The sequence below is a fragment of the Neomonachus schauinslandi genome, chromosome 5 (assembly GCF_002201575.2).
Source record: "Neomonachus schauinslandi chromosome 5, ASM220157v2, whole genome shotgun sequence".
NCBI lineage: Eukaryota > Metazoa > Chordata > Mammalia > Carnivora > Phocidae > Neomonachus > Neomonachus schauinslandi.
The window spans coordinates 139,336,081-139,352,883 of record NC_058407.1 but is presented as its reverse complement, the minus strand read 5'-3'; the positions used below and the strand labels follow the sequence as shown (position 1 = coordinate 139,352,883).

At 58.7% G+C, this 16,803-nt stretch overlaps 1 protein-coding gene across 2 annotated transcripts; it reads right to left on the bottom strand.

The window, feature by feature from the left end:
* Positions 1-5,862: 5,862 nt before the first annotated feature.
* AMDHD2 (amidohydrolase domain containing 2) lies at positions 5,863-16,793 on the bottom strand. Of its 2 annotated transcripts, XM_021698141.2 has the most exons (11): positions 16,626-16,793; positions 16,210-16,346; positions 15,995-16,134; positions 8,883-8,937; positions 8,503-8,715; positions 8,332-8,420; positions 8,106-8,250; positions 7,925-8,032; positions 7,667-7,735; positions 6,597-6,698; positions 5,863-6,155 (listed from the first exon to the last, which is right to left on the bottom strand). In XM_021698141.2, the coding sequence occupies exons 1-11, from the start codon at positions 16,706-16,708 to the stop codon at positions 6,067-6,069; spliced, it is 1,230 nt and encodes a 409-aa protein (XP_021553816.1). In that variant the 5' UTR covers positions 16,709-16,793; the 3' UTR covers positions 5,863-6,066. The 2 variants fall into 2 exon arrangements, with proteins under 2 accessions (XP_021553816.1, XP_044770986.1); XM_044915051.1 differs by lacking the exons at positions 5,863-6,155; positions 6,597-6,698 and having other exon boundaries at positions 7,688-7,758.
* Positions 16,794-16,803: the final 10 nt, after the last annotated feature.

Genomic DNA, 16,803 nt, shown 5'->3' with positions numbered 1-16,803 from the left:
TCTTTTTTCAGAGTCGCTTACACCGAAGCAAGACTGCGTAGTTCTTCGGGAATTCAAAGACCAACAGGGAGGGGGAAAAACTGAGAGGGAGAAGTCCGCGGGGAATGCTACAGCCCCCTGGAGCAGCAGGTGGGGCAGGCATCCTCTGTGGCCTCAGGGGAAGGTGTGAGGGGAGAGGGGCAGGCTGGAGGCCTGCGGAAAGCTGCTGAGCAGGCAGCGGGGGCAGGGCAGGGAGCAGCCTCGGAAAGAGGAACAAGAACAGTACTCAGTTCTCATGGGGCCTCGATGGCAGCCATTGTGCAAGCCAAAAGCCAGGCCAGGCCACCCCTCTCACCTAGCAAGAGGCAGGGCACCCCTGCCATGGGTCAGGTCCGGCTGCAGATCCCGGGACAGCAAGCAGGAGGGGACATGGACTCACCTGGCCCCGCACAGTTCACGGGCACTCTGGCTGGAGGAAGAAGAGGGACAGCCCCTGGCTCTTATCTCTCCTTTCCCTGCCCAGTGCCTCTGTCACTGGCCAAGAATGCGATGCTTGGCTTGACATTGTGAGGTCATGTTCCACCCAAGGAGGGACAGGAGGATGATAACCACGCTAGGAGAGGCTGAAAGGCTGCCGTATATACACAGCTTGCGGGGGGGGGGGGGGGGGGGGGGGCCTCGGGGGGCGGTCAGCGCTGTGCTCCACATGGCCTGTGGCATTTCACCCGTGCCTCACTTACTGCTCTTAAGTGCGGTGGCCCAAGGGAGGGAACCCAGCTTCACAGGCGATGGGACTTGCCCAGCATCACACAGCTAATGTGTTAGCCACCCAGGCCCGTGTAACAAATTATCCCCCAACTCAGAGACCTCAAGCAACAAATATTTACGATCTCATGGTTTCTGTGGGTCAGGAAGCCAGGAGCAGCTTGGCCGCGGTGGTTCCCGCTCAGGGTCTCTCAGGAATTCGCAGTCAAGAGGGTAGGGAAAGCTGAGCCATCTAAAGGCTTGACTTGCGGTGGGGAGGGGCACCCTGGGGGCTCCAGGGGGCTAAGCATCCAACTTTTTTTCTTTTTACATTTTTTTTAAAGATTTTAGTTATTTATTTGAGAGAGAGAATAAGAGAGCGAGAGAGCATGAGAGGTGGTGAGGGTCAGAGGGAGAAGCAGACTTCCCGCTGAGGAGGGAGCCCGACACGGGACTCCATCCCAGGACCCTGGGATCATGACCTGAGCTGAAGGCAGATGCTTAACCTACTGAGCCACCCAGGCGCCCCAATAAGTAAATCTTAAAAAAAAAAAAAAGAGAGAGAGAGAGTTGCCAAAGCCAATAATTTCCAAGCCACCTAGACAAATATCTTCTCATATAAATTGTGCTACATGGAAAAAAATATTTTAACTAGACTGGGAGACAGGAAACAGAAAGTTGCATCAAATCTCAGGTGAGGGGCGCCTGGGTGGCTCAGTCGGTTAAGCATCTGCCTTCGGCTCAGGTCATGATCCCGGGGTCCTGGGATCGAGTCCCGCATTGGGCTCCCTGCTCTGCGGGGAGCCTGCTTCTCCCTCTGCCTCTGCCTTTCTCTTTCTCTCATGAATAAAACAACAAAAAAAAAAACTCAGGTGAGTAACCTTCCCTCCCTAAGTCTCAACTTCCCCAGCTGTAAAATGGGCTGATTCCAAAAATTGGTCAAAATCCCAAAGACTGAAAACATCCAGTGTTGATAAGCATGTAGTGAAAGGAGCACCTTCGTACCCTGATAATAGGGATGTAGTATCTCCTTTAGACCCAGGCAGTAGGGAGCCGTGGTCCAGGCCCCTCTCTCTGGATGAGGAGGCAGGCAGAATAACAGCCCCACCAGAAATGACCATGTCCTGTTCACCCAACCTGTGAATATGTTACATCACATAGAAAGGGAGGATGATGGTTGTCAATAAGCTGACCTTAAAAGAGGCAGATTATCCAGGATCATCCAGCTCGGCCCAATATAATCACAAGAGTCCTTAAAAGATAGAAGAGAAAGAGTCAGAGCCCGAATGAGGCAACGTGAACAGCACGACTGGCCAGCACTGGCTTCGGCAAATGCAAGAGACCACGAGACCACCAGTGTGGGCAGCATCTGGAAGCTGGGAACAGAAGGACCCCCCCCCCACCCCCGCCACCTCTAGGGAGAACAAAGCTCTGCCACCACTTTGATTTCAGCTCCGAGACCTATTTCTCACTCCCACCTCTAGAGCTATAAAATAAATGTGTGTTCTTTTGAACCCCTAATTTGTGGTAATTTGTTACAGGAACACGAGAAAACGAATACACGCAAACCCGGAACCCAAAGGGCGTAAAAGAGCGCCTACACCGGGTCTCCTCCCGCCTCCTAGACACGCTTGAGCATCTGGGGCCCCAGAGCTCCCTGCCCATCACTCCATGGTCCCTCCTCCTCGGGGCTGGGGTTTGGCGGGGGGAGAAACCCGACTGGTCCACGCTGGGATCTGGTTAACGTTATGAAACATGAATCTTCGAGAAGAACACTGGGGACCTTGTTCAAGTACAGAGACATTTCCACGTGTCCCCACCCAGGCAGCTTTCCGTTTCAGGCTGCTTAACCAAAAAATAGTTACTAGCAGAGCAGTATCAAAAGTACAATTCCAGTTTATGAAACAAACCAAGACATAAACATAGGACAAGGTATGTTGGATCACGTTGGAAGGAGCACACCAAGCTCTTAATGGTGCGGGAGTGGGAGGCAGGCAAGACTCAGGGCCATCGCTCCGGGCACCGGGCTGCCTGGGGACGACAGGGGGCGAAGGGGGTAGGCCGCAGGGGCTAAGTGGAACCGCCCTTTGCCCACCCTCCGGGTGCCACACCCCCTGCTGTACCCAGGCGCTCCCGCACCCCCGACGCTGGACACGCTCGGAGCTGGGGCGAGGCTGGGAAAGGCAGTGGAAGGGGGCCGGCGGGGAACCCACACCCTACTCCCCAACGCCAACGAGGGCGGGGAGAGGAGGCTTGGGGCGCAGGGGATTCACAGGGCGGCGATAGGGAGGGAGGGCAGCGGTGGGGCGGGAAGGCGCGCAGAGAGGCAGGCGGGCGGACCGGGGCGCAGTGGGGTCCGCAGCGCGCGGGGGGCACGAGGCCCCCGGTTCCCCTGCACCCGCCGGAGCCGAGGCCGGATCGGTCCCTTAATCCGGTACAGGGTGAGAGGCGGACACGCCCCCCAGCCGCTCGGCCGCGGCGCGTCGCTGCGCACGACAATCCTGATTGGCCCCGGCACGAGTCCGTCCCCCAGGGAGGAGCCCCTCCAGCAGCAAGCCGTAGCCCCGTGCGCCGCAGCTCTTACTGTACCTCTGCGTCCGCGTGGACCCGGCGCCTGGGCCGCAGGCCGGGCCCGCGGCGGACAGGCTCGGGCCGGAGTCACCGTGCACCGCGATTGATACCGTCTCCCCCTCCACCCCACCCCCAAGCCGGCTTCTCCGGTCTGGACCACCCAGATCCTCCGGGGCCCGTCAACCCGACTAGGAGACCAAGACTTCGTAAGGGACGCCTCAGCGCCTGGATTCGAACCCGCGTGCACTCGGCGCAGTCGGGGGCCCTCAAGTGGACCCCTCCGCAGCTCCCAAGCCCTGCCGCCAGGGGGCCCTCGTCCCACTCCGCAGAGTCACGACGCTCCGGCCCCGGCACCGGGTCCTAGCACCACCCGGTCCCCTGGTCCTCCCACTCACGTACAACACAGAGCAAGCCACGAAGGTGCGGGCTGCACGCCAGGTCACCTCCCCGAGGATCCCACCCCAGCTTCCCCACCTCAGTGAAAATGTCACCCCCACCCACCAGTGACTCAGGCACACCCCTCGCAGCCTACTCTACACCAACACTAGAGCATGCCTGTCCCCCGCTTCACCTGTCTCCAGCCCCACTGCCACCCTACAGCCAGTTCCTCAGTCTCCTTGCTGGGGGGGTCTAACAAAACGGCAGCACATCTTGTTTAAAACCCTGCAGCCTCAGAATCAGAAGTGGAGTGGTCGGTGCCAGGCTGGAGGAGATGGGGGGACAGGGACAGTACCTAGAGGGAACAGAACTTCTCCTGGGGTGGTGAAGTTCTGCGGATGACGGTGGTGATGGCTGCACCCCTTTCCAGCGAGAGTGCCGCGGGATCTTCGTGGGGTAGTTTCCCCTTGCCTAGAGTGCTTTTCCCAACCTGCACGGGTGCCTCACCCCTGCTGACCCCGAGTTCAACTAGCACTTCCCAGATTCTCCACCCAGAAAGGCAGCGTGGTGACAGGTTTAAGGGAGGGCCCCCCGTAGGGCGGCCAGGACAAATCCTAGCTCTGGTGCTCCCCAGCTCTGGAATCAGGTGCCCGCTTCCCCATCTGAGAATGGGGATGACAAACAGGAAACTCCTTTAGATTTTTGGCAGAAAAGAACGGGTTCACGCTGGTAACGCACTTAGGCCTAGCACCAAACAAGGCAAGTGCCCACCACTCAGCTTTGAATGTGTTTTGGAGACATTCCTCTGCTCCCTCCAACCAGGGTGGAGCAGCTGGCTGTCTTCCAGGAACTGCTCTGTCACCTGCTGGGCCTAGAAGTCCCTGCACCCCACGGGCATGTGGCCTGAGACCCAGTCCCCTGGTACCCCTGCAGGTGGCCTTTCCTGAGTCTTGCCTTACGGTGCCGGTTCTCCCCAGGCTGTTCACCCTCAAACACAGCCAGGTCCCGTGGCCATTTTTGTCACTTTGGGCCTGGAGACGCTTCCTGTAGTGTGCTCTGTGGCAGAGGCAAGGGGAAGGGTGGCCAAGCCACACCACGGCGTCCTGGGACACTCACCTTCAAGCTCCTATTCCAAGGACTACAGCCATGAGAAAGGGGGGAGGTGCTGCCCAGGACACGATGAGGGAGAAAGTCAACCCCAGATCTGGGGCTACACCAACCCCTGCCATCCGACTCCGATGTCACAGCTGTCCTCAGGACCTGCACAGCTCCTCAGAGCCCACCTGCCCCACAGCTATCCTTCTCAGAGAACCCAACAGCCCACGTTCCCAACGTGGGGACCCCGCTGCCAGGACGGAGGGGACATGGAAGGCTGCAGGATGACACTAACGGGAAAACAGTTGCAGGGCTCAGGACACTGGTGACCCCCAAGCTGCCCACCAGCACCAGGCAGGGTCACCTCCAGCTGTGCAAACACCAGGGTGCAAGGGGGATCATCGTGCCCACCTGGGAGTAGGGTCAGGAGAAGGGGTTGTTCAGAAAAAACACCCCAGGAAGTGGAGCCTTGATTATCCCAAGGGCTCAAAGAAGTAGGGCTGCGGGCTGGGCGAGACCAGTGGCCAGGGTCAGCTCAGGGGCCCCTGGCCACTGCTTCCTGCACCCACAGCCAGGCGAGCTGGGGTCCTGAGGCCGGCGCGGATGCCCCCTGAAGGCTGGGGAGGAGCACCCGGCACTATGGCCCTGGCCCCCCACTCTGCCTACCCAACTCAAGGGTGCAGAGAGTGAGCCCCTGGGACATCCTCATGCAGTAGCCCTCCGAACCCTCTGCGCTGCCCACCCGAGGCCCCTCCTACACCCAGCTCCTCCAGCCCCAGCTAACTTGCCTGCACAGCCAGTTCTCTCCTTGTTTAAAATCGCAAGAAGTACCCTTTCCCCTCGGTCCCCTGACACGTGAACTTCTGAAGCTATCTGCACTCTGTCCCCAAGCCCCTTCCGGTCCACTTCTCAACCTACAGCCCAGGACTTCCCCACCCACCCTCCAATCATTTCCAACCAGCACCTCTGCCTGTGGGTCTGCAGACCTCAGACACATCTGTGCCACAGACAGGGGCCTGCAGAGAGCTGGGATGAGCCAGAATCCAGCCACTCCCACTCCCAATCCCCCTCCCCCCACCACCACCCAGACAGCCACCAAGGTGACGGCGCCCTGCTTTGAAGCAACACTCGGAGACCAGACAAGTCCCTGCTGGGCGCGCGTTTATCCAGCTGCCTCCTGAGCGGAGGCCTCCACCTGGGGCAGGGCGCCCACTCGCTCCCTGGAGACCAGCTCCTCCACGACTCAGCCCTGACCGCGTCCAGCTAAGGCTGGGCATCCTTTCCGGCTGTGGTCCTTGGTCACTGCCTGGCCTCCTCCGCCTGCCACACCAACTCGCCCGAGATGTAGGTGGCCCGCACGTGGAGAGAGTCATCGAGCACCACGAAGTCTGGGTCAGAGGCGGGTGGTGAGATGGGAGCAGGGGTGGGTGGGCCCACCGCCACCCCAACCCCCAGCCAGCTTCCAGGAGCTTCATCACCCCTAAGAGAAGCTCTGTTCCCCTCCCCACCCCTGCCCAGGAGCTGGTGGGGAAACTGAAGCCTGCAACATGATTTGGGCAGGGCACCCCAAACCATTGCAGGCTGGCCAAAGTCCTGGAACCAGTATTCCTGGCAGTAGGGTACAAGGGACAAAGGCCCCGGCAGCTCCTCAGCCAGCCTTGTTTCATACACCAGAAAGCCGGGCCTGATCGGAAAACGGGCCCGGGCTGAGGTTGGTGGTGGGCAAGGCCACCTGGGCATAGGGAAGATTCCACCTGCCCTGGCACTGTCCCAAGTCCCCGGGAGCTCCCAAGTCTTCAGTGGCCTGGGCGCCCACATCAGGCCCTGACCTGCATCGGCCCCGAAGTCCAGGGTGCCCTTGCGCTTCTCCAGCCCCAGCAGCTGAGCGGGGTGCAGGGACGCAGCCTCCAGGGCCAACTCCACACTGCAGCCTGCTCAGGGGACATAACTGGGTAACCATCCCCCATCCCAGCTCGGCCAGCAGCCCCTCCCCCACCCCACAGCCCCAAGCTCCAAGGCCTAGGAACTGGGGAGGGGAGACATCCCAGGCCTTTGCAGCAGGGAGACAAGGCTCCACCTCCCCCCCGCCCCCAGTCTGAGGACACTGCTGGGGACCCTTTTCCTGCTCTCTCACCCATCCCAGACTGGCAGGCCTCCCGTCCTCATGGACACTCTGGACCCAAAGGCCTGCAGGCCCCTCCTCCTTCAGGGTCCCAGGTAGAGCAACCCCACAAAGAAGCAGTAGCCTGAGCCATTGATGAAGCCGCCTGGTCTTGCCTTTCTATTCCTGCTACCCCTCGAGAGATCACACAACTAAACCCCATTCCTTCTGTTCCCCGTATCACCCCCCCAGCTGCCAGGCCAAAGCCATTTCCCGCCTCCTGGCTTGTCTCCCTGCTGCTCTAAACAGCACGCTGAGCCCCAATGCCCCCAGGTGACACCCCAGCCCCAGGGCACTATGAAGAATCCCACAGGGCCTGGCCAACCACAGCCTCTGCCAGACACCCCTTCCCACCTCACCAACAACAGGCCCAGCCCCTTAAGAAGCCTGGAGCATAGCTCTGACCCCCACCTCATCTCCCTAGCTCTGGACCCATGAAGTTCTGCGAGCCCACAGGGTCCAAGACGAAGGCCCTTGCTGCGGGTAAGGTGCAGTCCATTCCCCTCGCGGGTGCCATGGCTTCACTTCCATCACCCCGGTCCTAGTCTGCCAGGAGCTCCCTGCAGGGGGACCTCAGCCACATTCCTGGTGCTTGTCCCCTGGGAACTCCGCCAGACGAAGGATGTAGGTACGAGACTCTCCGTGCTTCCCTCCCACCTCTCCCAGACGTAGCCTCTACCCTCTGTGCACGCATGCACACACATGTGCACACATACCCCCCACGCCAGCCGCACTGACCTGTGGCCTGCAGGAAGTGCCGGACACACACGTCCATCGGGGCTATGCTGCCACTCAGCGTCTTGGTGCCTTCAGAGCAGAGAGGGCAGGCTCTGGGGGACCAGAGGCCACCAGGCACGTGGTGGGGGGTGGGCAGTGGGCTGGGGGGGGGAACAGCAGGCTGGTGGGGAACACCCAGATTCCTGCATCCCATAAGAGGCCGAGGGGCTGTTCTTGTGGGGGCAGTTGGCGGGGACGAGAGGATCACTCATCACTCACCTGCCACATAGGCTGTCAGCCCATCTACCTCCACCTCCTGCTGCCCCAGTGTGTGACGGCCGTTGCCCAAGCCCAGGGCAGGAACGGCGTCGGTGACCAACACCAGCCCTGCGGGAGGAAGGGACCTTAGACCTACCCCGCAGTGGCCTCCCCGCTGCCCCTGGTCTGCCCCGCCACTCACCCTGGGGATGGGCCCGGTGGGCAATGCGCAGGGCAGCAGGGTTGGTGTGCGTGCCATCAGCGATCATCCCGTAGAAGATGTGGCGGCCTGGTGGCAGCCGGTCACTAGTCAGGAGCCCCACGATCCCTGGGTCACGGTGGTGGAACTGGGCAGGGTTAGGAGGGAGCAGCTGAGTGATGGCAGGAGCCCTTGCGCCCGCCCGCGGGACTTGGGGGGGGTTACTCACAGGCAGCATGGCATTGAAGAGGTGGGTGATGAAGGTGGCCCCACACTGCACAGCTTCCTCCGCGGCCTGCAGGTCGGCCACCGAGTGTCCTGCATGGGGGACCTGGAATCAAACTACGCACCCAGCCCAGTACCCCCATGAGGGCCCAACCCTGGGGGCAGCCCCCCTCACCTAGGGACACACAGATGCCACGGGCCGCCAGTGCCCGTATCACCTCTCGGCTCCGGCCCAGCTCGGGGGCCAGCGTCACGATGCGGACGTTGTCCAGGGGCCCATAGGTGGCCAGCACATCATGGAAGGCGTTGGCCTCAAAGGAGCGCAGGTGGGCTTCGGGGTGTGCACCTCGCTTCTCCCGGCTGATGAATGGGCCCTCCAGGTGCACCCCTGGGAGGAGGGGAGTGGATGGCTCCAGCATGCCTCCTGCCCTGCAGCCCCCACCCTGGCCCCTGTCACCTGCCCGACCTCCCTCCCCAGTTGGAGGGGGAGGGGCTGCCAACAGGTCCCCAAGGAGCCTCCCAGGGTGGGGGCAGGGAGAGGGGTCAGCCACTCACCGAGGACCCCTGCCCCATGGGGACCACCACTCTTCACAGGGATCTGAGGAAGGACCTGGGGGGAACCAGCTGTTAAAGCCCTGCCCCCTACGGCCCAGTGCCCAGAGGTCAGAGCCCAGCCAACATCAGAGATCAGCCCCCGATGGCCTTCCCTCAGGTATTAGAAGGGAGTCAAAGGCCCCCAAACGTGGTCAGGGAAAGCACAGCACTGGGAACCATGAGGACGTGGAGGAGCCGTGGGGGATGCACGGCCAGCTGCCTGCAAGGACCAGGACAGGAGGAAAGAGCTCTTGCGCAGAGGGCAGGCACATGGACAGAAGGCAACCCCGTTGCCCTGGCCTGTCCGGGTGGCCCCAGTCCAGGCAGCAGCTGGGACACAGTGGGTGGCATGCTCAGAGGGTCTGGACCTGGAGAGGCTGACCAGCCCAGCCTCTTGGGCTGCAGGAACAGAAGCAAGGCCAGAAGCAAGAGGAGGGCGTGCACTCCAGGCAGAGCGAGTGCAGAAGCAGGGGCTCAGTGGCCAGAGAGCTCAGTGCAGACGGGGCTGGGGGCTCGGGCATCAACGGCATGGCCACGCCGTGCCCGAGCTCAACACCATCGGGAAGGTCACTTGTGCATAACAGGCGCTCATGTGACCCATCTCGGAAGCAGGCAGGCGTCCCAGCCCACACCTCCCTCAGGAAGGAACATGGAGAAGGGAGTGGACGGGGAGCCCTGCAGGACAGCAGAGTCCATGGGCTGAGCTGCTGGACGAACACGCCAGCCTGTAGAGCTCCCCCACCCCAGACAACATAAAGGGATTCAGAGGCGGCTGAAACCTCGTGTGACGCGCAAGACGGGAGAAGAGCAGAACCGTCCGGGGAGGCTGAGGAGCGACGCTGGGCAGACGCGGGCAGGCGCATATGGGGGACACGGCCAGCACAAAGATGCCGCGCTGCAGGCCTTGGCCATGCCTGGTGGCTTGAGAAGTAGGGGGACCACAACCGACATGTCATTGAAGAGCAGCAGCGTCCCCACATGGGCCCGGCAAGCACCTGGAGAAGTAAACCAGGAGGTCTCCAGGAGAGAGGTGGGTCGAGGCGCACACACCCAGCAATTAAGTGGAAGTTTATGCTCTTGACACGTTCAGCATGAAGCCAGTGAGGCCTGTTCTCGCTGAGCACGGACCTCGACTACGGGCGCCCCCAGGAAGCCTCCGCAGGCTTGGGGCTCCCAGCAGCCTGCTGGTGCCTATCTCAAACAGAGCTGATAACCGAAGCTCAGTAGCAGCTCGGGGAAGACTCCAAGGACACACGGGACAGACGGGGCAGGGCCGGTGGGCACAGGAGGACACGTAAGGAGAGGTCTTGCACCCATGAGACAAGAACGGAGCATCAGCAGGATACATTCCGAGAAAGAAAGCAAGCTCTTCCAAGTTAAAGCTACGTGAGCGGTGAAGCAAAAAACCCAAGAGAAGAACCGCAGGATAACAACGGAGAAAACAGCAAGAAAGCAGAATCAGAGGAAGAATTAGAGAATCCATCCAGGAGGCCCAGCAGTGGAATGATGGCTTCCAGAAGGAGACTACAGAGAAACACGGTAGAAAATCACGAAGAACTTATTCAAGACAAGCACCGAAAACCAGACTTGAGACAGCTAGGCCGTGCTGCAGACCAGCACTACCGATGACCTCCCCCCAGGCCCCACCCATGTCCCCCTCAGGTTTCAGAACCCAGGGCCAAAAGGAAGGTTCCACAAGCCTCCAGAGGGAAGAAATCAGTCACGCACAAAGTACCAGAGGTCGGGTGGCTTCTGACTTCTCAGCAGCAACCCTGGCAATTAAAAGACAACACAGCGATGCCTTTAAAATTCTAGAGCAAAGTCACTTCTAACATAGAACTGGAACCCAAGGGGCGCCTGGGTGGCTCAGATGGTTAAGCGTCTGCCTTCAGCTCAGGTCATGATCCCAGGATCCTGGGATCAAGCCCCGAATCGGGCTCCCTGCTCAGCAGGGAGTCTGCTTCTCCCCCTCCCTCTGCTTCTCCCCCTCCCTCTGCTTCTCCCCCTGCTCATGGGCTCTATCTCTGTGTCTCGAATAAATAAAAAAAAATCTGGGACGCCTGGGTGGCTCAGATGGTTGGGCATCTGCCTTCAGCTCAGGTCATGATCCCAGAGTCCTGGGATCAAGCCCCACATCGGGCTCTGTGCTCAGCGGGGAGCCTGCTTTTCCCTCTCCCTCTGCCTGCCTGTCTGCCTACTTGTGATCTCTCTCTCTGTGTCAAATAAATAAATAAAATCTTTAAAAAAAAAATAAAAATAAATAAAAAATAAAAAAATAAAAAATCTTTAAAATAAAAAAGAACTAGAACTCAATAAAGAGAGCAAAAACAGGGGTACCTGGGTGGCTCAGTTGGTTAAGCGTTGGACTCTTGATTTCGGCCCAGGTCATGGTCTTGAGATCGTGAGATGGAGCCCCATGTCGGGCTCCACGCTCAGCAGGGAGTCTGCTTGGGGTTCTTTCCCTCTCCCTCTCCCTCACTTGCTCTCTAAAATAAATAAAACTTGGGGCTCCGGGGTGGCTCAGTCATTAAGCGTCTGCCTTCGGCTCATGTCATGATCCCAGGGTCCTGGGATCGAGCCCCGCATCGGGCTCCCCGCTCAGCGGGAAGCCTGCTTCTCCCTCTCCCACTCCCCCTGCTTGTGTTCCCTCTCTATGTCTCTGTCAAATAAATAAAATCTTTAAAAAAATAAAAAAATAAAAATAAATAAATAAATAAATGTTGGGGTGCCTGGGTGGCTGTCGTCAAGCGTCTGCCTTCGGCTCAGGTCATGATCCCAGGGTCCTGGGATCAAGCCCGCCATCGGGCTCCCTGCTCCACGGGAAGCCTGCTTCTCCCTCTCCCACTCCCCATGATTGTGTTCCCTCTCTCGCTGTGTCTGTCAAAAAAATAAATAAAGTTAAACAAATAAATCTAAAAAGAGAGAGCGAGCATGTGTAAACACATTCTCATTCCTTCAAGATCTTGAAAACTGCACCTCCCGTGACCCCTTTCTCTAGCGGAAGCCAGTGAATGTGCTCCAAAGTGAAAGCGTAAACCAGCAAAGAGGAAGACCCAGGATGGAGGACAGAGGCCCAGCAGAAAGACGCCAGGGGACGCCCCCAGGTGAGGGGAAGGGAGCTGCCAGGACAGCTCGGCCCAAGGAGGCCAGCAGCCGGTGCTGGGAAATGGGTGCCAGAGGCTGCCACAGGAAGGCGATGCTGATGGAGTGCCTGGCGCATCCAGATGTCCCGAAAGAAGAGTGAGCCACTGGCAGGAAGCCCGGAGTTGAGTCACGAGATAAGGGAATGGAGCAAAGAGCAGGAATTCCAAGGAAAACACAGCAGCCAAGTAAGAAAATGGGACCACGCGGAGTCCCCTTCACCCAGTCCTGCCGACTGACCTCCCCAAGACTGCAGGCGGCTATGTGGGGAGGACGGGTGCATCCTCTGCTCCTTGGCTGAGAAGCAGACACACACATACACCGCCCTAAACTGAGAAGTGAAAAAGGAGTACCAGCACGTACTCAGAGAAAGGACAACAAACTCCAAGAATCAGCTGAGCTGCAAGGGTCTGTCTCTAGATGGGAGCCCGTGGGGGCAAAGGGCTGCGGGCTTTCCTAACAAGCCATGGAGAGATATAAGTTCACTAAAGATTAAAAAAAAAAAAGAAGATAACAGTTGAGTTTTTCTAGAACATATTTTTCCCCCTGAGACGGGTGGGCATGCATGTCAGAGGCTGGGCGGCTCTGGGACACATCCTTTAGACCCCTTGCCTTCAACCCGCCCATCTGTACAGAGAACAGTATGAGGTCTGTTGCCCACATTCCACCAGGAGACCCTGTTGTGACGAGTGTCAGGTTCCGTCCTAAAGCTTTCTCCAAAGTCTTCCGAGGGAGCTCAGCACCAGACACAAGGTTCTTGTGAGATGAGAGGGGTGGGAAATACCTCAACCCAAGGGGTGGGTGGGACTGTGGGTGAATCCTTAGACTCCTGTCTTTGCAGGGAAGCCACCGTGTGGCACATTCTAGGGGATTCTGCACAGGGTCTCCCCTGGGAATGACACACATGGAGAGGGGACCCGCTCAATGCTATGCCCGTTGTTGGCTGTTCTCCCCACCTGGGCTCACATACACCACTCCCACTCCTGTAACCCCCAAGTCTCAGCTTCAGAACTCGAAGTCCGAACAACATACTCAGGGTTTACTTCACACTTCAAAACAAAACAGAGTTTTACAAGGAAAAGCTAGAGAACACTGGGGCACCTCAGTGGCTCAGTCGTTAAGCGTCTGCCTTCGGCTCGGGTCATGATCCCAGAGTCCCGGGATTGAGCCCCACATCAGGCTCCCTGCTCCGCGGGGGGCCTGCTTCTCCCCCTCTCACTCCCCCTGCTTGTGTTCCCTCTCTCGCTGTGTCTCTGTCAAATAAATAAAATCTTTAAAAAAACAAAAACAAAAACAGAGTTTTACAAGAAAAAGCTAGAGAACACTGGGACGCCTCGGTGGCTCAGTTGTTAAGCGTCTGCCCTCGGCTCAGGTCATGATCCCAGGGTCCCGGGATCGAGCCCCGCATTGGACTCCCTGCTCAGTGGGAGGCCTGCTTCTCCCTCTCCCACTCCCCCCGCCCTTGTGTTCCTGCTCTATCTCTCTCTGTCAAATAAATAAAATCTTAAAAAAAAAAAAGGCTAGAGAACTCTAAATGGGGAGAATAGCATAAATGACAGCATGGAGATAGAGAAAATGAGGCATGTTTCAGGCAGGAAAGCAGAGGGAAAGGTCAAAGGATAGAGAGCGTGTGGGACCAGAGATAAAGGTCTGCCTGCCACCTGAGGAGGTACTAGATCTTGGCGAAGCAGATGATGGACTTGAAGCCAAGAACAATGCAACCAGATCTTCCTCCTGGGAGACTAACAAAGCGTAAGGCTAGAGAAGACCTCAGAAAAGGACCAGGTGGTCTCAGTGGACCAGAACACGATGACAAAGGATCTGGGTAACTTCTGACAAAGAAGCAATCCAGTTCCGCAAAGTGTGAGGCAGTCCTGGAAGAAGGTGGGTGGATGGGCGTGGGAAGATATCCCAGTGAACAATCCTGTAATTTCCTAGATGATGCCGGAATCAAATTTTCACATTCACCACCCTCCACGACTACTTTCTGCTGCCCAAGGCCTTCAACCTGCAAGTGTTCATGGTGGATGACACGTTCCAGCAAGACAACACAAGCTAGAAGTCCCCGTGTCCGGAAACCCCCATTCTAAAGAAAAAGACCTCACCATGTGTGTGGCGATGGTCAGATGGGCTGTTGAAGGCATGGCCGGTGTATGGCCACACAGCAGAGCCAAAGGGGAGTCAACAGACAAAACAAGGCAAAGGCCTTCCAGGCAGAGAGCTTGGAGGCAGGAGAGAGAACAGCCTAGAATGGCTGGAATGTGCCTAGGGAGAGGACCAAGGCTCAAACAGGTAGGGAAGGAATGCTCGGAAGGCTGGTGTTTACCCTGAGGATAAAAGGGGAGGGGTGGGGGTGAGTGAGGCGCTGAGCCCTGTACCTCAGGAAGGCCCCTATGGCAGGACTCAGAGCAGGGACAGCAGTTGGGAGACTAGGGAACAGTCACTAAGCCTCACTGGTGGGGCCCAAGAAGGGGGAGAACAAAGAACACAGAGACAATAAAGTGGGCATGTTCCTAGGTTCCAAGCAGGGAAAAGCATGGACGAATGACCAGAAGGAAAAACACAGAACCAGGTGCTGGTTTCCAGCAGCAAAGTGAGCTTAGTTTTTTTTTTTAAAGATTTTATTTATTTATTTGACAGAGAGAGGCAGTGAGAGAGGAAACACAAGCAGGGGGAGTGGGAGAGGGAGAAGCAGGCTTCCCGCCGAGCAGGGAGCCCAATGCGGGGCTTGATCCCAGGACCCTGAGATCATGACCTGAGCCGAAGGCAGACGCTTAATGACTGAGCCACCCAGGCGCCCCGAGCTTAGTTTTTAACATCTGACTCTGTGACGGGAGGCCCGGGGGAATTTCCCAAAAGGACGTCCACGGTTGACAGTTTACCAAGTGCTTAATACAGACCTCACACAGAGCTGAGTACCCTAACCCCCAGACATGGACAGTGTCGTCATGCTCAGTTTAGACTTGAGAAAACAGAGACCCAGAAACAACTAAAGGCTGTCTTGAGTCCCCCAGCTGACAGATGAAGTTAAGGGGCCCAGACCAAACCCAAAGCCCACACCCAACCTCCCCCAACACCCAGCTTGGACTCTGTGTGCACACACCCAGGAGGGACTCCTCGACGGGTGATGTGATTCATCATTGCAGTAAAGAGCCTGTGCTGGAGAAAACTACCACCCCGTAACAAAGATGAGGGATTACAGCCTAACTGCCACCCTCCTAAACTCAACTTGGGGAATGGAACAGCCACGCTTTTCAAAACTCGTTAGGCATCAAGCAGTCCAGAGACACGAGGAATACAGCCTGCTCTCCAAACAACAGTTCAGGAAGAAAGAACATCGTGCCCGCAGAGGAGAAAACCCAACAATAAAATGAGCTAAAGAATAAAACCAGAGAACCCCCATGGAAAATAAACACGATTCCAGGGGAATGGGCAGATAAACAGAAGGAAGAAGGGGAGGTGTGGGGGTAGATGAGAGCAGCACGGGAGGATGGACTGGGGAGGACGGACTGGGGCGGCTGGGCGGACAGTGGAGCTTCTTTCTGGAAAGCACACTCACGGGAATCACAGAGCACAGACAGGTTAGGGAGGATGAGCCTGAGGAGCAGCTAAGGATGTGGCAATCACAAAGTCCCAGCAACCCGTTTCTGGAGCCTGGAGGCGGCCAGAGGGCAGCGCAGAAAGGACATGTAGCCGGGAAGACGCTGAGGCGACAGTAGTGAAGGCCTATGGAACAGCTGCAGAGGCAGGGAGACTGCCGGTGGGGGGAACACCCGAATGAGAAAGCCTAGGGGCAGGGCCCCGGCCCCACACGGAAGGAGGCCAGCAGGTAAAGCCAGATGCTAGGGCTAAGAAGTGTCTGTGGGAACACAGATTTAAAGCGCTGCTGCTTCTGGAGCTCCCTCTCCTTGAGACTGGGAGCCTGACCTCACCTTGTGATAAACCTCCGGTGGTGAGGTAACCAAGGTGGGGCAGAAGGAGGTGACTCCATGCGACAAGATCCTCCGGGCCACCAGGGCGACCCCCGAACCCACGTCCTCCGTGGCCTGAGAGAAGTCAACGCCAAATCCACCTACAGCCAGAGAAGAAGGTCGCACGGTGCCCAGAGCACCTTCTCTGGGTCCCCACCCCGAGCCGTAGGCCGCACCGTTGATCTGCACGTCGATGAAGCCGGGCGCCAGGATGCAGCCCCCGCAGTCCCGCTGCTCATCCGCCACTCGTCGCTCCTCAAAGAACAGCTTCTCTGGGTCCACAATGCGGCCTTCACGCACCCACAAATCCTCCCTGCGGCCAGAGCCGGGCGGGGCGGGGGCTAAGACCGCCTATCCCGCACGCACGCTGCGTCCCACCCGAGCAGCTTCCGGCCCCGCACCCCACCCGGCCCCGGGTCCACCCGAGCAGTGCCCGGCCCCGCACCCCGCGCCGCACCTCTGAGCTCCCGGCCCCGCACCCCACCCGGCCCCGGACCCCACCTGAGCAACGCCCGGCCCCCGCACCCGAGCAGCGCCCGACGCCGCACCCCGCGCCGCACCTCTGAGCAGCGCCCGGCCCCGCACCCCACACCTGAGCAGCGCCCGGCCTCGCAGGATGCGACAATTGGTGAACTGGAGCACCGGGGCCCGCGCCTCGTCCTGCCCGCCGCGCATCGTGAGCCACCCGAGCGGGCACTGCCCGGAGCCCCACAGCCGAATCCCGCTCCCGCGTACCCGGCCGACTGCGGGCCACGGAGCTCCGCCGGGCC